The sequence below is a fragment of the Herpailurus yagouaroundi genome, unplaced genomic scaffold (genome assembly GCF_014898765.1).
Source record: "Herpailurus yagouaroundi ecotype Mexico unplaced genomic scaffold, PumYag 188, whole genome shotgun sequence".
NCBI classification, from domain to species: Eukaryota; Metazoa; Chordata; class Mammalia; order Carnivora; family Felidae; genus Herpailurus; species Herpailurus yagouaroundi.
In genome coordinates, this window is record NW_024412419.1 from 24722990 (window position 1) to 24739992 (window position 17003).

At 40.3% G+C, this 17003-nt stretch overlaps 1 protein-coding gene across 3 annotated transcripts in view; it reads left to right on the forward strand.

Moving 5' to 3' along the window:
- The window catches only part of YPEL5 (yippee like 5), a 16834-nt gene extending 844 nt beyond the window's left edge, over positions 1-15990 (forward strand). The window contains exons 1-4 of one of the 3 annotated variants that reach the window (XM_040496422.1): positions 658-778; positions 2430-2657; positions 12390-12554; positions 14074-15990. In XM_040496422.1, coding sequence (XP_040352356.1) covers positions 12414-12554; positions 14074-14298 — 366 coding nt within the window. In that variant the 5' untranslated portion in view covers positions 658-778; positions 2430-2657; positions 12390-12413 and the 3' untranslated portion in view covers positions 14299-15990. Of the gene's footprint in view, positions 1-651; positions 779-2429; positions 2658-12389; positions 12555-14073 lie in introns of those variants that run through there. The other 2 variants (XM_040496421.1, XM_040496420.1) reach the window with 2 other exon arrangements.
- The last annotated feature ends 1013 nt before the right edge of the window (positions 15991-17003 follow it).

The window sequence follows — 17003 nt, forward strand, 5'->3', positions numbered from 1 at the left end:
CGCAACAGCCGCGACCCCTCCGCTCGGCGCCCGCGCCCTCCTGCCGCAGTCTCTCGCCCGGCCAGTATCCGCGGCGCAGCCTGGGAGGCCCTTCCGCGGGCAGTTTGGCCGGCAACCTCCCCCGCCCCGGCTGCCCCGCCCCCACGGGCCGCGTCCCCGCCGCAGTGTCGGGGGCGCGCCGGGGTTCCGCGCCGCCGCGGTCGTCGGGAGGCCTGCTCTTCTGCAGCCTCGCCGCGCCCCCGGCGTCGAAGTGAAGTCCGAGCTCTGCTGGGCAATGGGCGGGGGTCGTCTTTAAAAAGGGCCGCTGTCCCGGCTGCCCGGCCCTAGGCACGGGCGGGGGGCCTCGTTGGCTTTGTGTCTGCCCCCCCGGGTGACTGCCGGCCACACTGCCCTGCAGCTCGCTGGCTGGCCCCAGGAACGAGCGTGTGGCCCCGCCGGGTTGGCGGAGGGCGGGGTGGGACTGTTGGGCGGCCGTCGGGCGTCCCGGGCTGCGGCGGGCCGGCCGGGACCCCGCGCCGCCGCCCGCTCAGCTGTTTCCGGCCCGTGTTTGTGGTGCGGGAGGAGGCCGCCTCGCTCGGTCGGCCCCTCCCGATTGGCCCGCGGCGTCACGTGCCCACAATCAGCTGGGGCCAGCTGGGGCCGCAGGCGGCTGGCGGGTCGCGCGGTCGCCGGCAGCCGGCGGAGGGGGCCGCGCCCTTCCTCCCGGTTCCCTTCTCCGCCCCCGCCGCCGGCTGGAGGGTGGGCGTGCTCTCGCAACTCCTTTATTTTAGGCAGCTAGGTAAGACAATGAGTATTATGAACAGCGGGAGTTGGAAAACGGAATTGCTACAAAGATCTGTTTAATCCTGACTCTTATTAATCTCCCCCCCCTTCAAGGGAGAGGCTGGGAAGGTGTACACCTCATTTATTTTTAAACTTTTTCTGTTTACAGGGCCTTGTTGGTAATCTGAGGATTTTTATTCCAGGTCTCTCTGACAGATGGAAAACCTGAAGTAACCTCAGGCTAGCTAACCTTGTGTTTTTGGAAAATTAGCCTTGCTGGTGAAGTAACTAGGGGGCGGGGGGGGGGGGTAATAGGATATTAGCTCACTTTGCGTAGCCGCGCATACAGTGTTGCAGCCGAATTCGCACACAGGTGAACCAAAATACATGAAGTGTTTCCTGGGTAAATATTTGTGCCAGATGTGAAGTGTCTAGGTGTATTCTCTTCCTGAAAGTTTATGGCATATATGTACTGTATTAGATGAGATGGAAATTACCAAGAACTCATGGTCTTTTCTCTAGAAGCCTGTAACTTAGTAAAAAGTCATGAACAAATGAAATTGAGTAACCATATAAATTTAAACGTTAGTCAGATACGAAATAAGTGTTATAGAGCTTGAAAAACCGGGGCAGTGAAAAAAATGGGTAAGAGTCAAGTAGGAAGCATTTCGAACTGGACCGGTATTGCTCCGACTTGGAAAACGGGAGTCTTTGGGGGACATCCAGGCCTAGAAGGAAATATAGGCCTGGACCATTTACCAATAGTGAGAAGGTGGAGCTGGTGGAATTTGGCACACAGTGAATTTTCCATCTCCCATTATCTTTCTGGGTAGGTACTGGAACACCAGGTAGAATGTACTTCCTGGGAAAGACTGATGTCTACCTTTATCATACTCCCACCCAGCTCAGTGCCCAATGCAGGCCTACTGGTTGACTTGTTTTTGAAGTTTATCTCTAGCAACCATCTTCTCTATGAGAGAGGGAGATGATAAAATGTGCTCAAGTAAACTATTTAGTTCTGTACAGGGGAACTAAGGAAGTTGGATTTTTAGAAAAGTAAGGTTGGTAACATACATGTGGTTTCTAAACCACATGTCTGGATTATCAAGGACTTTTCCCTAGACTTACTTGCCTTTTGTTCTACTTAAGTGGTAGGAGAGAGAAAAAGGTTTAGAAACCATTAAAAAGCAAAGGGAAATAAAACCAAAATAAGTCTAAAAAGATGTTAAATTAGACAGTACCCTCCAATACAGGCATAACAGTCCTAAATATGTTCACGAGATGTGAAAGTTAGTTCTAAATATATTCATGAGATATGAACATAGTCCTAAGTATATTTGCACCAAGAATATCACTTTAGGTTTTATAGAGCCTGAATGGCTGTAGAAATCATCTGTTTCTCTGGTAATCCTGTGTAGTAATGGCTGGGTAATGTAGGAACTGAACCTTAGCTATGACATGAACTTGCTACCTGACACCTGAATCAGGAAACCAGACAGTTAATTTATACTCTAGTGTATCCAATAAGAGGCTTTTTTGACTCATGGTATTGCATCACAACAAAGGAGAGATCTTGAATTTGTCTTGCCAGTGGGTGTTTTGGGGAGATTACCAACTCAGATTGTTTAGCTGATTCACTGAGTGACATGACTACTCCTATTTTCTAGTGATGACTAAATACCTATTATAGAAATATAGTAAACCTGGAAAACATTCAACAACAACAAAAGCATTATTTGAAGGACGGGAACAAAAATAGTGAAGTTACTGTCAGTTGAAGAGCTGATTCCACCACTAGAACATCATTTGACACAGTAAAGAAAACTGATCGGGTGTCGCAAGAGAATTAACAAGAGGAAAACACAGCTTGCTTTTGTCCCTGAAACCTTGGCTTGGTAAATATTTTGTACAAAAATTGGTAAATTGATTTTATGATACATTATGAATTTAACGTATTTTCTCCCTTGTAGTTTTTTTTTTTTTTTCAACGTTTATTTATTTTTGGGACAGAGAGAGACAGAGCATGAACGGGGGAGGGGCAGAGACAGAGGGAGACACGGAATCGGAAACAGGCTCCAGGCTCTGAGCCATCAGCCCAGAGCCCGACGCGGGGCTCGAACTCACGGACCGCGAGATCGTGACCTGGCTGAAGCCGGACGCTTAACCGACTGCGCCACCCAGGCGCCCCTCTCCCTTGTAGTTTTTAAGTAGAATTCCATCACAAATCGGTGTGAAAATAGTTGATGAGATAACAGCATTAAATGTTAACTATAGTAATCAACTATTTAAAGTCTTTAGATTTTGTTCCTTTGTTTTGGAGACGGGAGAGACTGAAAAGTAGATAAACATGCTCCAGCATGTTTTCATTTTACCAGAACTATTGCAAAACACAGTCTCCTCTAAAAGGGCAGATTTCTTCAGCCCTTTCTGTACTGGGCTCCTACACCATTCCCTGCTGGAGAGAGTCCTTGTACCTTGTATTTGCCAACCATCTTCTGGCATTGGAAAAGCCCCTCTTACTGGCCCAGCAATAGGTGGAGTCCCAGTATTGTGTGGTCTGTGGTCTGTGGAAATGCCCTAAGAAACTAATCTCTCTACTGAGGAAGAATCTTATCTGTGAATGGGGGGTTTTCCCGTCAGTGGATCCTTAGAAACTCATCAGTGCTTACTATTCTCTCTGGAGTTTTTAGGGTTGGACAGTAAAATGCTTTCTTTGCTGAATTCTGCCTGCCAGGATTGGATCCTAACTGGATTATTAACCACAGGGAGGGCGTGTACCTATTTTAAGACCTGGAACTGTGACACTGAGAATTTGAGATGCTTCACAAGGTTTCTAACTTTCCTTCTGCTTTTAATTTCTGTCACCTCATCACTTAGCTTTGCAGTGATGAACAGGAGATGAAGCCAGTTGTTTGTTTCATAGTCTGTGTTTTGATTTCTCCTCTTTAATAGGAAGGGGAAGTTGGGGTGGGGAATGTGGAAGAAGGAAATCTAGTTTTACTGCATTTACCTTTGTTTAACATTTATGATGTGCCAGGCACTGTTCTCCTAATGTATTCTCTCCATTTAATTGTCACAATCAGAGATGGGTAATGCTGTCTCCGTTTCACAGCTGAAGAAGCAGAAGATACCTTATCCAAAGTTTACACAGCTTACAAGGGGCAGAGCTGAGATATGAACCCAGGCTGTCTGACTCCAGAATTCAAATATCTGGGCCACGTTATTTAAATCCTGGAAATGGGAGAGAAGAAGGCAGCAGCTAGGAATATATTATTTATTTTTGTAATCTTTTTAGAGCTAATCTGATTATAGAAAGTTAAAGATTTTAGCTAGAAAAATCTGAAGAAAAGGGGAGCAGGATAAAATTGATCTTGTCTGGTACTCCTGTTGATCCTTAACCCTGAGTGGCAACTAAGTTTCCTTTTTTTTTTTTTTTTTAATTAAAAAAGACTATCTGCTTTCTAAGTGAAAAACCCTGTTCGCCATCTGAAGGAGTTTTTAACAGTGGTCAGCACACCTGTCAGGGGCCAGATAGTGAATATTGTGAATTTTACAAGCCATAAGGTTTCAGCCATAACTGTTCAAATTCTGTTGGGGTGAGACAGCTGTCAAGTATAAGCAAATGTGCGTGATTATGTCCCAATAAAACTTTATTTATAGACATTAAAGTTTGAATGTTTCATAGTTCTCATGTGTCACAAAATAATCTTTTGATTATTTTTCTGTTTTTTTCTTACCATTTAAATTGTGAAAACCATCCTTAGTTTGTGGGTGGTATAAAAACAAGTGGTGAGCTGAATTTTGCCCGCTGGCCTTAGTTGCCTGACCCCTGTTTTTTGTTTGTTTGGTTGGGGTTTTTGGTTTTTTTTTTTTTTTTTTGGTTTTGTTTTCTTTTACGTTTTATTTTTTGTTACTATTTTTTTAGTATAATTTATTGTCAAGTTAGCTGACATACGTCATATACAGTGTGCTCTTGGTTTCGGGGGTAGATTCCTGTGATTCATCTCTTATATACAACACCCAGTGCTCATCCCGACAAGTGCTCTCCTCGATGCCCATCACCCATTTTCCCCTCTCCCCACCCCCCATCAACCCTCAGTCCTCTGTATGTAAGAGTCTCGTATGGGTTTGCGTCCCTCCCACTCTGTTTGAAACTATTTTTTCCCCTTCTTTCCCCATGGTCTTCTGTTAAGTTTCTCAAGTTACACATATGAGTTAAATGATAGGGTATCTGTCTTTCTCTGACTGACTTATTTCACTTCACATAATACCCTACAGTTCCATCCACATTTTTGCAAATGGCAGAATTTCATTCTGTCTCATTGCCAAGTAGTATTCCAGTGTGTGTGTGTGTATATATATATATATATATATATATACATATATATATACACATATACACACATACCACATGTTCTTTATCCACTCATCAGTTGGTGGACATTTGGGCTCTTTCCATGACTTGGCTATTGTTGAAAGTGTTGCTATAAACATTGGGGTACATGTGCCCCTATGAATCACCACTCCTGTATCCTTTGGATAATTCCTAGTAGTGCTATTGTTGGGTCATAGGGTAGCTCTCTTTTTAATTTTTTGAGGAACCTCCATACTATCTTCCAGAGCAGCTACACCAGTTTGCATTCCCACCAACAGTGCCAAGAGGGCTCCCGTTTCTCCACATCCTTGCCAACATCTGTTTCCTGAGTTGTTGATTTTGGCCACTCTGACCTGTGTGAGGTGGTATCTCAGTGTGGTTTTGATTTGTATTTCCCTGATGATGAGTGATGTTGAGCATCTTCTCATGTGTCTGTTGGTCATCCGGATGTCTTTGGAAGTGTCTGTTCTTGTCTTCTGCCCATTTCTTCACTGGATTATTTGGTTTTTTTGGGTGTTAAGTTTGGTAAGTTCTTTATAGATTTTGGGTACTAACCCTTTCTGATAAGTCATTTGCAAATATCTTCTCCCATTCCGTTGCCTTTTAGTTTTGTTGATGGTTTCCTTTGCGGTACAGAAGCTTTTTATCTTGATGAGGTCCCAGTAGTTCATTTTTGCATTTATTTCCCTTGCCTTCAGAGATGTGTCGAGTAGGAAGTTGCTGCAGCTGAGGGCCTGACCCCTGTTTTTAAGGAAAGTATGTAGCAATGAGCCAGACTAACCAACAGGACACCATATTTGTTACTGATTTATATATATGTATGTGTAGAAATGTGCTGTGAACAAGTGGAATTTGAAATTAAGAACAATAGTATTTAGTACCCCAAAATAAATACTTAGGTATAAATCTAACAAAATGTGACAAGATCTGTATGAGGGAAAATACAAAACTCTGATGAATGAAATCAAGAATGAAATAAATGGAGAGAGTCCATGTTTTCAAGATACCAGTTCTTCCCAACTTTAGAGTCAATGCAATCCCAATCCCAACAAGTTCCTTTGTGAATATCAACAAATGGATTCTAAAGTTTCTATAAGGAGGCAAAAGACTAGCCAAGACAATATTGAAGGAAAAGAATAAAGTCAGAACACTGACACTACTTGACTTTAAGACTTAATATGAAGCTACAGTAATCAAGACAGTATGGTATTGACCAAAGAATAGACAAATAGATCAGTGGGAAAGAATAGAGAGCCCAGAAATAGATCCACATAAAGATCGTCAGCTGATATTTGACACAGCAGCAAAGGCAATACAGCAGAGCAAAGATAGTATTTTCAATAAATGGTGCTAAAACAACCGGACCCCCACATGCAAAAAAAAAATCTAGACCCAGACTGTACACGCATTCACAAAAATTAACTCAAAATCAGTCACAGACCTAAATGTAAAAGCCAAAACTATAAAACTCACAGAAGATAACATAGGAGAAAATCTAGATGGTATTGCATATGGCAGTGACTTTTTAAATACAACACCAAAGGCATGATCCATGAAAGAAATAATTGATTACCCGGAACTCATTAAAATTAAAAACCTCTGTGCAAAAGATGTCACGAGAGTAAGAGGATAAGCCACAGATTGGGAGCAAATATTTGCCAAAGACTTCTGATAAAGGATTTCTCCAAAACATACCAAGAACTGTTAAAAACTGAACAAAAAGAAAACAACCTGATTGAAAAACGGCAAATAGCATATGAAAAGCTGCTCCATGTCATATGTCATTAGGGAAATGCAAATTAAAACAACAACGAGATACCAATGCGCACCTATTAAAATGGTCAAAACCCTGAACCTTGACAATACCAAATGCTGGCAAGGATGTGTAGAGCAATAGGGACTTTGATTCCTTGCTGGTAGGAACATAAAATGGAAGACACCGTGGTTTCTTACAAAACTAAACCTACCATACAATCCAGCAATTGCACTCCTTGGTACTTCTCCATAGGGGCTGAAAACTTCTATCCATACAAAACCTGGCTTTCACACATTTCTGAAAGACAAAAATCTTGCCTTATTTTGCTGTGAACCTAAAACTGCTAGAAACAAAACTTAAATCTGACCTAAAAATAGCCATTTTTAGGAAGATATTTTATTGACTTGGCCTCAAACTAGGAAATTACATAGTCTATATTGTCTAACACGTTAAGTTTATTTATTTTAGAGTATGTGTGGGCAGCAGGGAGAATCCCAGGCAGGCTCTGTGCTTGGAGCTGTGAGGTCGTGACCTGAGCCAAAATCCAGAGTAGGGCACTTAAGCAACTGAGCCACCCAGGCACCCCCATATTGTCTAATTTTTAACATAGTTGACCTTGAGCAACACAAGTTTAAACTGATGAGTCTGCTTATACATGCATTTTTTTCAATAAATACTGTCGATGTATTTCTTCATAGTTTTCTTAATGTTCTCTATTGTAAGAATACAGTATGTAATACATCTAATATAGAAAAGGTGTTATTTGATGCTTATGTTATTGGCTGTGGTTTATGTTACTTTTATGTTGTCTGTAGGCTTCTGGTCAACAATAGACTATTAAGTTTTGGGGGGAGTCTGTGCTTATTTGCAGATTTTCAACTGTGCAAGGTGGGAGCGGGGGTTGGCATCCCTGACCATCCCCCTCTCCCCCATTTTGTTCAAGAGTCACTTGTAATCCATTCCTGGAGATGTCTTTCATGGATTTTTCAAAGAGAAAAAAACCTTTCTTTTTTTCTCTTACAAGTTCTGTAAATCGTGTAAATTTTTAAAAATTCTGTTAAAAAGGTATAGTTTCTAAAAATGTGATTGCTTCACTAGGGTCTCCTATTAAAATAGAAAATGGAAATTCTAAGTAGCTAAATGTGCTATTCAAGGGGAAGGAAATTGAAACAGTTACTAAAATGTGATCTATAGATCATCTATGAATTTCACTTGTATTTTCAACTTGGCTTCTCAGTTTCCAGTAACTTCAGTTAAACTGATAATAGCCTACCAATAAACAACCACGTTTGGTAGTTCTTTCAAGCTTTTAAGGATTTTAATAACCTGGAACTAAGAAAAGGAGTACCAAAGAGACCTTATTTATTAAATTATCTGGGGGAATAGTACTTATTAAAATTGTGTTTTGCTTGAAATGTTAAAAAGAAAAAACACATCTTAAAGCTTTAGCTGTGATGCATTTGACCTTAGTTTTGGTTAGAAACTTGAACTTCAACACTGACAGAGACCAAAGTGTGCATTTTACTAGTTAAGATATGATAAGGTGTCCCTACAGTTGACACAGAAATCTTTGTTAGTCATCTATGAAAGCTCAGTTTTAAGGTTTTCTTTAAATATGTGGCTGAAGGGTTTTGGGGACTCTTCTAAGTCTAAGCAAGGGACTTAGCATATCTGGGAAATATTTTGAACATAAAACCAGAAAATAGATCAGTGATTGCCTGTGATTAAAGAGGGGCTTGTGGGAATTTGGGGGAGGTGATAGAAATATTCTAACGCTGGTTTGTGGTGATATGCAGTGGTGGCATAACTTTATAAATTTACTAAAAATCATTCAGTTGTACACTTACAGTGGCTAGATTTTATGGTGTGTAATTTATTCCTTTAAAAATCTGGGGGGTGGTTCTTAAAAGAATTAGCTATATGCTGTCAGACAAAAAGTTTCAAAGTTTGTGAAGGAGTAGTCTATTTGAGCTCTTAGAGATGGCTAAAGCACATGCCTTTGACCTTATTTTTGTAGTGCTATTAAGTTTAGCACAAGTATAGTGACACCCGTGAATGTATGTTGCATTTGATAATAACACAGTCCCTAGCCACAAGAGGTTAATCTAGGAGGGATGAGAATTTGAATTAAGACATTGATGGGGAAGGAGGAAAGACCTCCAAAAGTGATTTAGGAAGTACTGTTGGTTTTGCAATTTTTCTAAGAAGTTGCCAGGGTTTCTCATTTAGGAGAGTGTGTCATTTGAATTGGCCACCAACCAAGAAAGGAAATCTAGGAGGGATCAGCATGGAGGCAGGAAGGGTACATGGTAAATCTGAATCTGGCAGCCCAGTGGTCACTAGAGAATAAAGAGTCAAAAGAACTGGGGCAAGGTTTCATTCAGGCCCCAGCTTGGCCAGTGTCAGGACTTTATTTCTTCCTCTAACTAGGAGGGTGACAAATTCCTAGTTAAGAAAAGTCAAGATTAAATGTGGTATGTAAAGTACCAAGTGCATTGTCCCATGCAGTGTAGATGCTAAGTAATTACTAGGTGTAAGGCAGAGTTTAATATATTCCCCAGATCCCAAGAAGCCTGATTCAGGTGTTACGTCTTAGCTTTTTAATGACCTTCCTCCTTAAATAATAAAGTGGCGTTGTGATTGATACCAGCCTCTTGAGAATTTGGATAGTGTGAGTCAGTAGTAGGTTGTTCCTAGCCCTGCAACGCTAAGGCTTAACACCTAGAACCTGATGACCCCACCCTGCACAGGTTTTTCTACTTCCTAAAGACTTTTGACAGAAAAGGATGTTTTGCTGGTTTTTGCTAGATTCCATGGCATTCCAACTTAGCTTTTTTGGCAAATAAGAACTACATTTTACAGTTTTGTGTACATATATAGTACTCTATAAATGGAAACCACAACTAGAAATAGTGACTCTGCACAGATATTTTTGGTTTTGGTAATGAATCATATAATTGAATCCAGTAAAAATACTTGGGTAAAAGTAAAAAATAGACTGAATTTGAAGCAGGGAAGAGAAAGCATATTAAATCTCTTTACCCCATTTAGGATAAAGGGCCAGTAGCAAATGGTCAAGCTATATTGTAATTTTGAATCAAAGATAGAATGATGTAGGGTATAGGCAGAGTTCGTTTTGAAGCCCAGTACATTTTCCACAACAGCATTGTGTCTGCCATGGCCAATTCAAAAACATCTAGATACTTCTGTATTATGGTTGAAATAAGTTACACTATGAATATTATATTTAAAAGTTTGGAGAAAAATTGGCCTTAAAGTAGTGAGTCCCAGAAGCCCAAGCAGGGGGGTGAACTGCACAAATACTAGTTTTCAGAGAAATACAGAATCCCAGCACTGTGTCTTAAGACGTAGGACAGGAAACCTTGCTGTTGATTACTTTCTGTAGATGACTGGTATTAAGAAACATGACCCAGATCACCTGCTCACAAGCCGTTGCATGCTTTGGTTATGTGAAGAGTCATACACTCCGATGTCTTACAGGGGAAGTAATTATGTGATGCAAAGTGGTGATTGAGCAGACAGAATGACCTCAGGGGAGTTGCAGGTACCACTCAACTCTAGTCATTGTTGCCTTACGAGAACAGGTGCCCCATGTGCCAAATCTCCCCATTGTTTAAAAAAAAAAAAAAATACAGGCTCTATCGTTAGAAATCTCTCAAGTCTTAAATGGTGACCCAGGTGTTTTTTTATTAATAAACTGTGTGGGCCACATTAAACATGTCCACAGTGGACATGTGTTTTGTAAGGAAAGGGTTGCCTGTCTTGTTCACTGCTGTGTCCCTTTTGCCACCAAACGAGTTCGGCCTGCAGGCCTCAAATTTGCAACCTCTGACCTTTATGTAACAAATACTGTGTTCTTAAGCCTTTGGAAAAGGGAAAGCTATCATTTTAAAGGCTGAAACAATAGTTTTACCTTCTGTTGTCATTTTGCAAAAATGTAATCAAAAAGTTAAATACCATTTCTTAAGTGGTGTCATTTTCACCCAGGGTTTATTCATTGGCATGTTTGCTTACAGTGAAGTGGTTTTCCTTTCACTAGCCACAGACTTTAATTGTATTTACCATTTGTGTTTCATTCTTCTTTAACTTTCATATCAAAATATTTAATGGAGGTCATAATGATCTTTGTGATAATGACTTTTCTGATGACCTTAGGACCACCTAATAACTAAAGAAGTTCACAGATGTAAGAAGGAATGGAATTTTTAATTTGTAATGAAATTTCCCCAAATTTAAAATGACAGTGGATTCTTACTACAAACATAAATTGTAGATTATTTTTCATAGTGGCAGCTATAGCAACTCTGCATGCCATTTAAAATATATGTAATACAAATATTTAAAACACAGGAGCTGAAAGCCACACTGGGAATAAATTCTTTTTTTAATGAGAGCTGTTGTGTATTCTTGACTATATCTAGATCTTTAAAAAATAGCGTTTAAGGGGATTAATTGCTGTAAATTGAAGGAGTTGCATATATTCACTCTCTAACTTTTGAAATCCTGAAGTGTGATTATTCTTGTTTTGGAATTTGGATTCAAAGCTCCCCCCCATCCCCCCAATGTTTCAGCACTTCCGTGATATATTGAATCAGTGTGATTTCTTAAACATAAGTTATGTAATAATGGCTTCTCTTTCTCTTCTTCTCTGTTCTTGTTTTCCTAGCCATATGCCAGGACAGTGGAAGAATTTTGGCTTTAGGTTGGGTGAACTGCACTCCAGTCATGGTTTTCTGTACTTGAAAGCTGTGTAACCTTTGATCACTTAATAACCTTGGATAAGTTATGAAGTGGGGCTGATAACCTCACAGAGTTATTGTGACAATTTTGAAACAAGTAAAGCACCTAGTGCTCCACAGACTCCAATCTAATGTTAATGCCATCACCCCTCCATGGTTGTAGAGGTACCTGATGACCAGAGCCACCCCATGCTCTGGACCAAGACTCCCCTCTTCTCGTTTTCTGATCACCCCTTTTTCTACTCTTGGAATCATCCCACTCATGCCCCACAAGTCTTTCCTCAAATTATACATACTCAGAATGTACACTTAACACTTAGCCTAAGCCTTTCTGACATCTCTGCCTGTGCTTCTCATTATTCAGTTTTTGATACTCCACTTTTTCCTGTGTTTTTTATACCAACCAAGAGAGAAGTGATCTTGTTCTGGCCTCGCCTAAACATGTTTGCTTCCTTGGCTCACTGTTTCTAAACGGTTCTTAGCTTGGTTTCCTGTTTATTTGTTCAGTGAATGAACCTTGGGTCCTTTAGTACAGAGTCAACTATTTCCCATAATAGTGCTGCAAAGGAGTACTACTACAAAGTAGATACTTTATTTATATATATAATTTATGTATGTATGAATAAATGGTTCTCATATATATGTATGTATAAATGACTCCCACCAAGTAGATACCAGCAGTTTTTTTTTTTTTTTAAATCATAATGCTTTCTTGTGCTTTTCCATTTGCTCCTAGGTTTTTAGAACTTCAGCTATAAAAATGGGCAGGATTTTCCTTGATCACATTGGTGGTACCCGTCTGTTTTCTTGTGCAAACTGTGATACAATCCTGACCAACCGCTCAGAACTCATCTCTACTCGGTTCACAGGCGCCACTGGCAGAGCATTTCTTTTTAACAAGGTTGGTGGGAAGACCAGTTCCATTTCCTAAGTGGGTTCAGTGAATGTATCTGACAGCAGTACTAGAATACCTCTCAGAGTTTGGAGATACCAGAAATGAGAGCTATAATCTGCATGTTCAAATGAGTGCCCACTAGCTTACCTTTGGGACCTTAGGAAGGGATTACTAGAATGTGAGTTTTTTACCATGAAAGTTTGAAGACTGTTACAATAAGAAGGGTAGTCTCCATTGCTTTAGAAAACATTCAGTGTAAGAATTTAGTAGTGACTTCATGGACTGTGGAAGAATGTAGAAATGCCACTACACCCATGTTACTGATTTGTCCTTATGTGGGGATAGCTGCATTGAGCTTTCATAGCTTGACAGTGCAACTGAATGAAGATCATCTAACCAACTTCCCTTGCTCTAATTTATGCTCACCAGTCATCCTTCTGATTATGTTGTGGCTTATGGCATGCCAAGGGGAAGAGCATTTACCGATTTACTAATTAATGACTAGTCTGCCCACTTCTCTAATTTCTGGCTGGCTTTAAAATTGGTTGAGCCGATTCTGTTTCCTGGAAATCTCTAATGTGTACTAGCAGAGTTGGATTTCCAAATCTTTTAGGCTAAGAGACAGAACTAGTCTAAGGTACTGCTCTTAAAAGGTCAACTAAACTTCCCCTGTGGACACCCCTCTGTTCCACTTAGAAATAAGCTTTTCTCTCAAAGAATTGATAGTGTATACCCCTTGATCTTTCTTTAGGGATGGAGCAGGAGTTGGTACACTATGGCAGGCCAGCTGCCTGTTTTTGTAAATAATGAAACACAGACATATTCATTCATTTATGTATTGCCTGTGGCTGCTTTTGTGCTACAACAGCAGTGCTAAATAGTTAGAACAAAGATCATATAGCCTTCAAAGCCAGAAATATTTACTATCTGGCCATTTACAGAAGAGTAAAGTGTAGAGGACTTTCGGATGGTCAGAATCGTTGGAAATTCTTCACAGATTATTTGAATCCACTTGAAAACTGTATTGCCATGTATGATCTATAGTTGGCTTAGTGTGTCTTTTTCGGTTTGTATATAAAATGTATTTCCAGAAACAGATTTGGCAAACCTTTTTTATGGAATACAAGTTGCATACTAGGTTCTTTTACATTGGTAGCCTTATTTGAACTCCTCGTTGAATGGTGAATGATGACAGCTAGATCCAAACCAACATTTTACGACTCCAAGTTGAGGACTCTTCGCTGCAACACAGAAATGTAACTAGTGTATATGAATAATATGGTTAGGACTAGTATATAGTATAGTAATTCAAGATTGCATTAGATGTCCAGTGCAATTTCCAGATATTTGCCTTTCCCAGCAGCTTCTAAAAATAGCCCTTGGGAAGGGTATGGTAGGTTTGACTAAAGTAACAACTGCTGTTTGCTTTTCTCAAGTTGCTGTCATTGCATCAACCACAATAGTGTGTGCTTTTTGGGCCAGCAACTCACATGGCTCTGCAATTTTGTGTTCCCCTGTTTCTTAGGTAGTTAACCTGCAGTACAGTGAAGTTCAAGACCGGGTCATGCTCACTGGCCGCCACATGGTTCGAGACGTGAGCTGCAAGAACTGCAATAGCAAACTGGGATGGATCTATGAGTTTGCCACTGAAGACAGCCAGCGCTATAAGGAGGGCCGTGTGATCCTGGAGCGTGCTCTAGTGCGAGAGAGCGAGGGCTTTGAGGAGCATGTACCATCCGATAACTCTTGAAGAAAAAGAGCTAACTCCATCTCTTCCCAGGTCTCCTTCACTGAAAACAAAAATCTACTTACATACACTGTCACCTTAGCATCAGGGTCGGATTCATGAACTGCGGAACAAGAGGTTGTGAGAATCTAAGATGGAACCTTTCTTTCTTTCTTTTTTTTTTTTTAATTTTTAATTTTCCATCCAGCAGCAGTGTGTAGAGAGAATATTATGCAGATGCTGTTAATTTTTTTTCCCCTGTGTTTACATCTTGAGGCAGAATAGTCTATCTGCAGCTACGTAATGGGCTATGTGAGGAAAAAAATCTGGGCTATTAGAGTGAAAAAGTGTGTTGTATGTAAATTTTGAAAGGAAAAATGTGTCAAGAGCATGGTTTTTAAACTTATTTGGGCTTCATTTAAAAAAAATTTTTTTTAAACCCAGTTATTTCACTTGATTTGCTAGCTTCAGGGAAGAGATCCGAATTTGTGACCAGCGCTAAAGGTTCAGTGTTAGTATGGCTTGTGCTGGCCATTGTGCCATATTCTTGTTGGAGATGAACCGTAGCACCAGAGCCCATCCTTCCTTGTCAGTCTTGACCCAAAGATGTCACCAGTCCTAGTTATTTGTCACCACGTAATTGGTGTTGATTGGAAACTTTTCCTGAAATGGGGCAGAACTGCTTGGTTGTCTTTTCCATGTAACTTAAGCATAGTAATATAAATAAAGTGATAGTTGGATGTTTTTGGTCCTGTGTTGCTTTTAAAAACACCTTTTAAAAGAGCAGATTATTTGATAAGTAATTTTCCTGGTAGTGTTTCTTTTCATCTCTTAAGCTAAATTGAGTGTGTAGAGATTACTTTGTTTAAAGCATACTGTTTAAACTCTTAGTACTGCGTTAAGAAAAGAGTTGAACGGAATGTCTGTGCATCCATGCAGAAAGCATTTCATCTGCATCTGTTTTAAAAGAAGGGGAGAAATGAAGGAGACTATCTAAAATTACTGCTTTGCAAAAAAGTGTTTTCAGCCTGTCCTCAGTTTTGTGTTGATTTTGACAAGTCTGTAGAACCTAATAGTTTCATCAAAGCACTAGATCTGTCATTAGCATTATTTTCTCAGATCTACCCTCAGAAGTTCAACTATTGAAATTTAAACTGTACTTGGTCCTTTCAAGCAGAAAGGGATCAAATGTGACTCAGGGTGTTATTTTAGCCCCAAATTTACAACATTATGAAGTATTAAAATATAAATGTTTCTTTATCCAAACTATTTCTAGATATTCTAGTATTTGTTTCTGGTGGAATAAATAACATTAAAATTGGCTAATTATTTAAAATGTGTGAATGGATGTTTGCGTGCTCAATCTCTAGGTCTTTGTCTAGAAAGGATATTTGCCTCAATTAGCAAAATCTTTCTGTCATTGGTATTAGAAGTGACTTCTGAGTACAGTTAAGATTAAGTTTCTCTTTTTTGCCTTCGGGCTTTTGGTTAGAGGCATAGGTCTCTGATGAAGTAGGTGTATAATACTGCATTTGAGAGAAGTGGACACAAAAGATCTTTCCTTCACCGTGGAATAAATCTTCAAGCTTTAAGAACCAGCTTTCATTCCCATCCATTTCCATACTGGCCTTGGATTACATGCACATCCCCGCTAGCCTGCCTTATCTGCAGCACTATGAGCATTTGCTGTCACAATAAAGTATATTTTGTCTTGCATTGGTGCAATATTACTTATTTTCCACTGAGCCTTCTGTAGTAATCGTCTTAGTTTTAAAAAAACTTTTTATTTTTGAGAGAGACAGAGCTTGAGTTGGGGGAGGGGCAGAGGGAGACAGAGGGAGACACAGAATCGGAAGCAGGCTCCAGGCTCTGGGCTGTCAGCACAGAGCCCGATGCAGGGCTCAGATTCACAAACTGCGAGATCATGACCTGAGCCAAAGTCGGATGCCTAACAGACTGAGCCACCCTGGCACTCCTCATCTTGTCTTAGTTTTAACGTGAACACATATGTCATACCTTTGAGTAGCTGTGGCTTTCTTCAATTAGCAGTGATAAAGTGAGATTCTGGCTCAACTTTACCTAATCTCCACCAGGAGATACTGAATTTACCAGTACTAACTTCTGTGAGATGACTTTGTCTCGGGCACTGATGAACTATAGTGTATATGAACAAATAAAATGACCCATCACTACATTAACTTAAGCGACTGGCAGGTACCACAATGAACAACAAGGTCTTCTGTCTTCCTCTTAAAATCTTTGCAAAAATAAAAAAGCAACATGGAAGATCCAGTTGAATTGGATTGTTTATGGAAAAGCAAACAGTGTCCACTGGAGATGGGAAAGCACTAATGGGAAGGATTTTGCTTTGGGATGAGGAGGTTGACCAAATACAGGGGAGTATATCACATAATCAGTGGGTCACTGAGGGATGGACAGAGTAAGCTTTAATGTTTGAAGACTTCGGAATCCTTTTTTTTTTTTTTTTTAATTTTTAATTTTATTTTTGAGAAAGAGACAGAATGTGATTAGGGGAAGAGCAGAGAGAGACACAGAATTTGAAGCAGGCTCTGGGCTCCGAGCTGTTAACACAGCCCGACGTGGGGCTCAAACTCTCAAACTGCAAGATGGTGACCTGAGCTGAAGTTGGACGTTTAACCGACCGAGCCACCCAGGCACTCCCAGAACCCTTCCTCTTAATTTTAAGTGACAATGGCTATGAGTTATTT